The sequence below is a fragment of the Bison bison genome, unplaced genomic scaffold, assembly GCF_000754665.1.
Source record: "Bison bison bison isolate TAMUID 2011002044 unplaced genomic scaffold, Bison_UMD1.0 scf7180017861046, whole genome shotgun sequence".
NCBI classification, from domain to species: Eukaryota; Metazoa; Chordata; class Mammalia; order Artiodactyla; family Bovidae; genus Bison; species Bison bison.
The window spans coordinates 2,400,359-2,410,548 of NW_011491618.1; the positions used below are offsets into that span (position 1 = coordinate 2,400,359).

Genomic DNA, 10,190 nt, shown 5'->3' on the forward strand with positions numbered 1-10,190 from the left:
ACCCCCTTCCCCGCCCCACCCCCTCTCTTCATCTCTTGATCAGTCTCCAGACGGGATGCAAAAGCCTGTGGCTAAAAAGGCAGGTGTCCAGGAGCACTTCGTGGGTAGTGTGTGTCGCCAGGCCTCCCCAACCCTAGGGTTTGAGGAAGGGGAGCTTTCCAGGGTGGGCGTCTGCCCTGAGCTCTTTGCCCACTCCAGCAGCAAGTCTTTGGAATCCTATTTGAGGGGCACCCTTGGCTCTCTGGACTGTCTTGTACACTCTTAGCACAGTGCCTGGCACATGGATGAATGAATGTTGCTTGAGGGGGCTGGCATCCGGGGTTGGTTGACAGCAGGATCCTTGGGCTCTATTCTCAGGCTTGGCCCTCTGGGTGAGTAGACAGATATGGTAAGTTGCCCCAGTGGGTGAGCCAGAGTCCTGGCAGGCGAGCCCATGAAGGATTCCAGGTGCTCTCCACTATTCCTGTTGAAGGAGGGGGACAAACCACAGCTTCTGCTAGTGCTGTCAGGGCTTCCCTGATGGATGGGGTCTCTGCCTTGGCTCCCCCAACAGCCCACAATGGGCACCCTTCTCATCCAGGCTTGGTCTCGGCTCAGGATACCCAGGAGATTGAACTCTGGGTGTGGGATTCCCAGGGATGTGGTGCTGGGGGTTCCCCTGCCTCCATTCTGTTGGGCCTTGGATTTCCCTCTGGCCTGGATTGGGCAGAGCTGCTGCTTGGGCAATGTGCAGGATGTTAAAAGCAGGCATGGAGGAGGAGTTCTCTTTCCCTAGTGAGGGAGGGTGTGAATTCCGCTTATGCCGGGAAGGAATGCTGTGGATGTTGGGAAGTGCCGTGGGGTTTGTGTTTGGTATTGGGGTTTCCCCTAGATTTTCTTTTTTTTAAAAAAATTTATTTATTTATTTGACTGTACCAGGTCTTAGGGCATGTGAACTCTTAGTTGCAGCATCCCTAACCAGGGATGGAACCCAGGCTCCCTGCATTGGGAGCTCGGATGCTTAGCTACTGGACCACCCCTAGATAGTCCTCTCCCCTGGACATTCTTGTTCACATTCTTCATACCATTCCAAGTTTGGCTATGTAGGTGGGTGTGTAGGTGTCAGGGTGTGGGACGATGGAAAGGGCGAAACTAGGTGGGAAGGAAATTAATATTATAATGTACTAAATGATGGGTATCAGTGCTTTCCTTACCTGTTTCCTTTGGAAAGGTATTAATAGTTACGTTTTACAGTTGAGAAAGATCTGAAAGGTTATGGAACTTGCCGAAGGTCACAGAGTAAATGACTTTGGGCTTTGGACTCGGGTTTTTGTGTAGGGCTACCGCTAACCTACACAAGAGCTTCCCTGTGCAAATTTTTAAAAGGCAGCCTTTCTTCCAGGTGGCTATATACTCATACCAGAGTGGATGGCTTAGCATGCTTGGAGCATGTGCTAGATTTCAGCCCCCAACTTGACCGTTCAGTCGGGGGCCCTTGTACAGTCACAGCCTGAACCACCGGACGTGGTGTGCCTGTGTCTGTGCTCCCAAAGCTTGTGCTCCTCGACAAGAGAGACCAGTCTGGCCTTGCGGACTCCTGAGGTTTCTGAGAGGAGACTCTTTTCTCTAAATCCTGGGGGCCACTGGATCAGCTGTTTTCCTCCGTGTAAGGATTTCGACCCAAGGGAGAGAAGCTGGCTCAGAAACAAAGTTGAACGCCCTGTCATCCCATTCAGACAGTCTCCCCTGCCCCCATCCCCTCCTACCTCATCCTCTCCTCTTATTTTTGAGACCCTCAGCTGTCCCTTCCCTGCTGCACAGCTGCCAGACAGGAAATCAAATTAACTGTGTCCACGCACACAGCTGTAACAGCTGTCAGGTTGGCAGCAGAAATGAGTGTCGCCAGCCGGGGGACACTGTGAGAAAGTACTTCTCAAACTTCCAGCCACAGAATTACCAAGCGGATATGTTAGGATGCAGATTTCCAAACTACTGCTCCCCTCAAGCCTAAGTTTCAGATTCCACAGGGCGGCCCAGGAACGAGCATTTTTAACACATCTCAGATGATTCCGATGTGAGTAGGTAGGCTCAGACCATGCTTGGCGTAAGGGCTTTGTGGACAGGGGTCCCGTGGACAGGGGTCGTGGGGCCTAGCAGCCTGCCAGTGGGTGTCGCCTGTCTCCCTAGAAGGCCTCGGTGAACTTTGGGACTCTTGGGAGAAGGGCTTACAACAGAGGGATGGAGGCCTTTGCTCTGGTCAGAGTCAAACCCAGCCCCCAGCAGCCTGGCAATCTTGAGACGGAGGGCATCTTGAGACCCTGGGGAGCAGGTGTCTAAATGCCAGCGGGGTTGGGGATTAGGACAAGTGGCCAGGGACACAGGGCACAGGGCTCAGGGCTGGGCTGTGCTTGTGGAGGAGAGACAGAGCTCCTGCCCTGGGGCCCCTGCTGTCCATCCCAGGTGTGGAGCAAGCAGTCCCAGCAACAGCTGCAGACTCTGAATGTCTTTAGTGTGCCTTTTAATTGCCTCTAGTATAGTGCCCGAGTGGTTCCTGAAAATGGCTGGGCTGAGAGAAGTGAAGCTACTTCTCCAGAGAGCAGCCCAAGACCAGTGACTCCTTCCGTCTTCACTAGTGAGAGATGATTTGTGCCTTCCACCAGGGCCCTAGTCAATCCTAAAGGAAATCAACCCTGAATATTCACTGGAAGGACTGATGCTGAAGCTCCAATACTTTGGCCACCTGATAGGAAGAGCCGACTCATTGGAAAAGTTCCTGATGCCGGGAAAGATGGAGGGCAGGAGGAGAAGAGGGTGACAGAGGATGAGATGATTGGATGGCATCATGGACTCAATGGACATGAGTTTGAGCAAACTCCGGGAGATAGTGAAGGACAAGAAAGCCTAACATGCTGCAGTCCATGGGGTTGCAAAGGTCGGCCATGACTGAGCGACTGAACAATAACAACATCCAGGGCTCTGCATCCCTTATGCTTAAGACTTTGCTGCCCTTGAGAGGCACAGTCTACCTCAAGGTTTCTGGGATTCTTTTCACTTGGTTCCCTTTTCCCTTGCACTCCTGGTTCTGGTGTTCTGGGGGCCAGCCAGGTGCCCCGTCTGGATCCCTGGACCCTCATAGAGTCTAGCTTTCTGCCCCATCTCTCATTAAATTTAGAAACAACTTTCTAGATTTCTCTTGGTTTTTGGTGCAAGGCAAGAGAGAGCCGGGCTTCTTTGATGGCTCAGTGGTAAAGAATCTGCCTGCTAATGCAGGAGAAGTGAATTTGATTCCTTTGTCAGGAAGATCCCCTGGAGAAGGAAATGGCAACTCACTCTAGTATTCGTAACTGGGAAATCGCATGGACAGAGGAGCCTGGCGGCTATAGTCTGCTGCTGCTGCTAAGTCGCTTCAGTCGTGTCCGACTCTGTGCAACCCCATAGACGGCAGCCCACCAGACTCCCCCGTCCCTGGGATTCTCCAGGCAAGAATACTGGAGTGGGTTGCCATTTCCTTCTCCAATGCAGGAAAGTAAAAAGTGAAAGTGAAGTCTGTCAGTCGTGCCCAACTCTTAGCGACCCCATGGACTGCAGCCTACCAGGCTCCTCCATCCATGGGATTTTCCAGGCAAGAATACTGGAGTGGGGTGCCATTGCCTTCTCTGGGCGGCTATAGTCTATGGGGTCACAAAAGAGTCAGGCACCACTCAGTGACTAAACAACAGCAGCAAGAGAGAACCAGAAGACCCAGGATTAAGCCCTGCTGCCTCCTTTCCGGGTGACCTTGGATGAATTTCTTCCGACTCTGGCTTTACTTTACTCCTCTGTCAACTGGGGGAGTTGAGTCGCGGATCCTGCTGGCCCTTCCTTCAGTGACATTCTAAGAGTCTTTGAAATCAGTTTCATGTTGCTTTTTAAAAAATTTACTTATTTTTAATTGGAGGATAATTGCTTTACAATGTTGTGTTGTTTTCTTCCATACGTCAACATGAGTCAGCCATAGATATACATATATTCCCTCCCTTTTGAACCTCCCTCCCACCTCCTACCACATCCCACCCCTCTAGGTTTCATGTTGCTTCTGACTAGAGGGAGCTTAGGGTCCCCTGAGTCCTGGCCTCAGGAGGATGTAGAATGGTACTGGGGAGAGGAGTGTTGTCTGCAGCAGGTACAGAAAAGTTAGATGCCTTTATAGGCTTTCCCACCGCTAGACCCTGGTTCCCCAAGGGCACAGACCAAAACTTGTATTCATCTGAGTTAAGAAGTGCTTTGAAGGGACGGAGGGACCCCACTGCTGGCGGGTGAGCCTCAGAGGACAGTGTGGTCCTTCTTGGAGGTAGCAAGGCAAGGGAGGCGGGAGAGACATGCTGCCCTTGGGGGAAGGCTCCTCCCAAGGGGTACCTCCTCCAGCTCTGGGATCCAGTTTCCAGCCACACCAGCTTGTGTTGTGCGGGGCCCACCGGAAGGGATTTGATTGGGACAGGACCACAGAGTGACCTTGGGACAGTCTGACATGAGACAGCTAAGGCTTCATCCTGGCAGAGGTCTGAGCCTGACTTCCTTAGAATTCAGGCCATCTATGAACTTGTCCCCATGGAATCCCGAGTATTTTATTTCATGCACTTTAGAAACATTCTGAGAAGTGGTCCATAGACTCCGCCGAAGTGGTCCAGGACACACAAAAAATGTCAGGAGCCATTAATAGCCTCCACCAGTACCTCCTGAGATTTTCCCAGGCTTTGTGCCAAGCTCCACTGCATGTCTTATCTCTCTGGAGCCCCGGCAGCTCTGGGAGGTGGGTGCTTCCTCCCATTTCACAGATGCTTGCCTTGAGCCCAGGGAGGGGGCTCAGTGTCTTGCCCCAGAAAGAGCCTGGTTTGAACCCTGGCGTCTCTTACCCCAGAGCCCTCGCTCCTCACCATTACGTGATGTGTGTTGGCTTGCGTTTCAGGAGGAGTTGGGAAAATTGCTAGGTGAGAGTCATCCCCAGCTCGCACATGTGGAAATACTGTCTGCATTGTGGTAGAACCTGTCGAACCTAAATTGGCCTCTCTAGTCACGTAAGAGCACAGAAATAGATCATGGGAAACCGTCCTCGGTGGGGAGGGGTCATCGGCGTCACGGGGAGGAGTATGAAATGCTGTTCCCTGCTTTCTTCCAAAATCCCTCCAGGCCAGGAAAGGGATGAGAGCCTTTCCCCATTCTCCAGAGGGACAGAACGAGGTCACTGGATGTTTAAGGAAGTTGCTGACTCCCTGGCCTGCTGAGGGAGCTCCTGGGGGCCTAGGTGCTGGTGGAAGGCACTGCCCTCCAGGATGGGCTGCTAGCCTGTTACTCTCTAGAGGGGTCAGTTCTCCAGGGCCTGGGATGCCCCATTGGGGTTCGTGAACCTGCTTGAGCCAGGAGTCAGGACACCTGGGTTTGAGGCCCTGCTACTTCCTTGGAGGGATCTCCTGCAGAGCCACCTCAGAGGCTTGGTCTCCTCGTCCATGTTACGAGCCTGCTGAAACAGAATTCCTTTTCTCCCTCTCCCCTCTTTTTTGGCGATTTAATTTATTTATATGGCCACGGCACACGGCCTGTGGTATTTTAGGTCCTCCGACCAGGGATCAAACCCATCCCCCCCGCGTCGGAAGGACCGAGTGTTAACCACCAGACCATCAGGGAAGTCCCTTCCCTCTTATTGTTGGGGGTGTGTAGACATTCCAAACTGCTTAATGCGCTCTTCCCTCATATTCTTTGTGCCCTGGCTCCCCTCCTTCCCCTAGCCTTCTGTGGCTGGTGGCTTCCAGGAGCAGGGTCTTTTTAGAGTCAAGTGTTCTGCCACTTAGGTCTGCCGGGTGGATCCACACACTGTGGAGTGCCCCAGGACTTTTCTCCAGGGGGAGGTCAAGGTACCTGCTGCTAGAGTTTGGGTCACAGGCACACTGGAGTTGGTGACTTCTCCAAGAGAAGGCCTGGGAGCTGGGGCATAGCTTGTGGTCTGTTCAGAGCAGGAGGCAGGCTTGACCTTGCCCTTGGGCAGCTCCATCTGTTTTTTATTTTGAACCCTTTTCCCAAAGGTGCTGCTGAAACCCGCTCCTCATGTCCTAGAATCCCTTGTCTGCCTGGGGGCAGTGTCCCTTTGCCTGGGCACTCTCTTTATTAGTCTAAGCCTGTGCTGGCAGTCATCCCAGAGGTTACCCTGTCAGCACCTGCGTCATCTCCCCCGCCCCCCCGCTGCCCCACCACCCGTCTGGTGCGCCAGGAGCCAGGCTATCCCTGGTTGTACCGCCCAAAGAATCTGCTGTGGGAGCCCCCACTGGGCTGATGGGGTGATGGGGTTCGTGGAGAGACTGGAAGCCTGGCGAGATGGGAAGGAAGTGTCCACTGAAGTGTCACTGGCGCTCAGTTGTCCACATGAGCAGGGCAGAGCGCTTCCCTCTGAGCCAGAGCCTGGTGTGTGCAGGGCCACACTCTTGACAGCTGCCCACCTAGCTGCCTGGGCTGGGGCTTCTCCAGGGAGACAGTGTTGGTTAGTCCTGCCGAAAGCTGGGGGACAGGATGCTGTTACTGCTTGTTCCTACCGCCGCGGCTCCCGGCCGGCAAGGTCAGAGCTCCCGGAAGGGGTGGAGTATGGAGCAGGGCAGACCTGGTCCCTTCTGTCTCCCTTTGCAGGAGGTCCCTGAGCCAGCTGCTGGCTTCCTTTCGACTTCCTGCAACTCTGTCAGGCGGAGGCATGGGATAGGGGACTGTGCCCTCCCACGTGATCCCTTCCCTGGCCTTGGCTAGCCAGGGTCCCCAGCCTGCCCTCTTAGGGTCCAGCAGTCCTTGCATCTCCTTTCTTCCCTTTCCAGAAGTCCTCCCGTCCTCCTCCTCCCACCAGGAGGCGGTCAAGAGCTTCCTATCATGACACACCCATTTCCCCTCCAGGTGCTTGGTTCTCATGGCCGCCACTGTCACCTGCTCTGCTCATGCCAAACTGGGTGAGGGCGCAGACCCTCGAGGGGAGGCAGGCTCTAGATTTTGTGCCCAGAAAACTACATCTGGGGGGCTCTGTGTCCCCCCCACCCCACCGCTGACCCTTTCCCTGACTCCAGCTGTCCAGTCTCGGCACCGTCCATCTTGGATGGAGCTGGGTTACTACCTGGCAGACCCAGGGGGTGCCGCATCCTGTTTGGGCCCCACAGGGCCTGCAGATTAATATTCCCCAGTTGCCTGTGCTTCCTGCTTGTATGGGAGCAAGACTGCTGTGGAGCCCGCTGGCCACCCCACCACCTGCATTCCAGCGGGGCTGCAGCTGCAACGGCAGCACAGGACCCACCCTCTCCACTGCTGCTGTGGCGGCGGCGGCCGCACAGGGGCCCCGGTGGGAGAGTCCCCACGGCTGAGCCCATGGCCTCTCTGCAGGGCTCCGGCAGGGGAAGCCAGCACTGCTGGCAGCAGTTCCAGCCCAAGCAGGGTTATCTGCTGGGAGCCAGGAGTGCTTGGACCCTTGCCCTTCCCTGGATGGGCGGGCTGGCATCCGGCTCCTGCAGCTCTGGAGCTGCCGGGAGCAGCAGGTTGAAGCCTGTCCACCTCTTGGCCAAGCGATCAGAGTACCACAGGCCAAGCCAGCCTTGCCGAGGAACAGATAACTCTCCAGCCAGCCTGGGGCCCTGCTGGATATTTCCAGGGCTGGGGACACCCGAGGCTGGCTGCTGGCTTCTTGTTGCCACCCTGCTTTTGCACCCCGGACAGGGCCGTCCACCTCCAGAAAGGGCCTCTGTAGTTCCCCAGGGTCTTTCCTCCTGGTGCTGGGGCAGGACATGGGTTGGGAAGGAAAGTGAGCGAGCATGTGTGTGTGTGTAACCCCACCCTCCTGGCCACATCTGGCCACTCCTGCAGATGTGGCTCTGGCCTTGTGGCCGCAGAGTCGTCAGTGTGGCTGGCGGGCAAACCACAGAGGAATGTGCCCGGCTGTGCTGGGGGAAGAAGGGCTGCTGGGGAGCGAGGGAGATCCTGTGCTCAGGCTACCTTCCCTCTCCCACCTCCAGTGGGCTTGGGGGCCACGTTCAGCCATGAGGATAGCATGACCTTGGCCTTCAGCAGGCCTTGCCCCTGCCTTGATGACATTCATTCAGGCTTCCTAGGGAGAGCCAGGCTCATAGACCGCAGAGGGTGTGGGAGCCTTTCTTATTAGCTCAGCCCTTCATCCCCCTCCCAGCTCCCTCTCCACTCCTGATAAGGGATGGTGGTAGAGGCCTGGGCCTGTTTGCGAGGGCAGGGGACTCTGGCTGCCATGAGAATGGTAGGGTCTTTCCGTCTCCAGGCCTGGGTTGGCGTGGGCCTCCTTGCCACCGGAAAGTCTTCCCAGCTCCCCGTGACCTCCCTGGACCAGAGTGGGGAAAGTGAGGGCTGTCTTTGGAGAAAGAAATGGAAAAGAACAAGACGGCTTGGCTCTGCCTCTCTCACTTCCTCCTTCCCAGGCAGTGGGTAGCCTGCCTTCCCTTTCCTGCAGGCGTCAGGAGGCTTTGTGGGGTTTGGGCTGGGCTTGGAGCTCCCTGCTGGCCTGGTGTTTGCCCAGTTGCCCTGGCAACCACAGGGCAGTGGTGGGGAGTGATGACATTGAGCGGCCAGAGGACAGTGTACAGGGATCAAGAGGTCGAGACCCATCTTTTCCCATAAGTCCATTGGAATCTGTTGCCGTTCCCTGGGGCCCCTTGGCCCATTGTCCACTTGGGGGCCTGGACCCAAGGTCTGGGGGCCCAGCAGGTCCCTCCACTCCTTTTCTCTTCCCAGCGGGTTCTCCCTGGGACTGGAGTTCTGAGATCTCTGCCTAGGCTCCAGCCCCCCGCACCCCTGCCATTACCCTTCTTCCTGTCTGATTCCCTTTCCTTTCCTGTCTCCTCCTCCCACCTCCTCCCTGCGCCTGCCCGCCCATTCTCTCTCTCTCCTCCCCCCTCCCCCCAGGCACAGCTGCTGTTTGGCTCACTCTATATATAGCGGCATTTTCAGGGTAATTACAATAAAACTGTTGAAAGGAGATAATCCAGCAAAGGAAGCGAGTCTGACTCCCAGCCCCCTCCAGTCCCTGGTTTGGTGCCGCCCTGCACCCCCTTCCCTTGCAGCCTCCTGCTCCCACCCCACTCCCTGTTCCCATAGCCTCACCCTCCCACCCCATCTGCCCTAGCTGAGTGTGAGGTAGGGAACAGGAGAATGGATAGACTGTCCATTGTCCATGGGGGTGTCCACAGACCTTTCCTAGACTTACTGAGGCCCCTGGCTGCCAGCCCCATCAGTTCTAGAACCAATGTCGATGCCTTGGTTTCTCCTGTACTATAGGCTTTTTGGCAGGGACAGTGTGGTGTTGAGAGGTGGGGGAGGAAGCACAGGAAGGATGGTGGTTAAAAGCATAGGATTTGGATTCACATCTTAGTTCATTGATCACCTGGGCTGTCTGTCTTTGATCATGTTACTTAAACCTCTCTAAAATCTCAGTTTCCTTATCACGAAAGTAATTCAGGAAGATCCCCTGGAGGAAGACGTGGAAACCCATTCTAGTATTCTTGCCTGGAGAATCCCATGGGCAGAGGAGCCTGGCAGTCTCTACAGTCCATGGGATCGCAAAGACTCGGACACGGCTGAAGTGATTTAGCACACGCACACACCAAATTCACATAAAATGTCCAGTGGTCATCTTTGTTAAATACTCATGATCTTCCAGGTACCCTGCTGTACTTATGCACATTTTTGTAGTGAAGTTCATGGCTTCAGTCTCATTTAATGAAGGCAGAAGGCTGTATTCACTGAGCAGAGGGATTTGACTCCCCTCACCCCCATCCTCCATTCTCTTGGGGTCTAGTAATCCTGCCTGGTAGTTTTCTGGGCCCCAGGCATGGCAGCCAGGGCCCGGTGCGGATGGCCTGCTGACCCCTTCCTGGTTCTTCTCTCCGCAGTAGAGGTGAAACCGGTGCTGCCAGGAGCCATGCCCAGCTCCATGGGGGGCGGGGGAGGAGGCAGCCCCAGCCCCGTGGAGCTGCGGGGGGCTCTGGCAGGCCCTGTGGACCCCACGCTGCGGGAGCAGCAACTGCAGCAGGAGCTCCTGGCACTCAAGCAGCAGCAGCAACTGCAGAAGCAGCTTCTGTTCGCTGAGTTCCAGAAGCAGCATGACCACCTGACCCGGCAGCATGAAGTCCAGCTGCAGAAGCACCTCAAGGTGAGCGTGGGGGCCAGGGCACCCAGACCTCCGAGCCCCG

At 55.6% G+C, this 10,190-nt stretch overlaps 1 protein-coding gene across 1 annotated transcript in view; it reads left to right on the forward strand.

The window, feature by feature from the left end:
• The window catches only part of HDAC5 (histone deacetylase 5), a 37,241-nt gene that overhangs the window by 14,851 nt on the left and 12,200 nt on the right, over positions 1-10,190 (forward strand). The window contains exon 4 of the mRNA XM_010832518.1: positions 9,891-10,184. Coding sequence (XP_010830820.1) covers positions 9,891-10,184 — 294 coding nt within the window. The remainder of the gene's footprint in view (positions 1-9,890; positions 10,185-10,190) is intronic.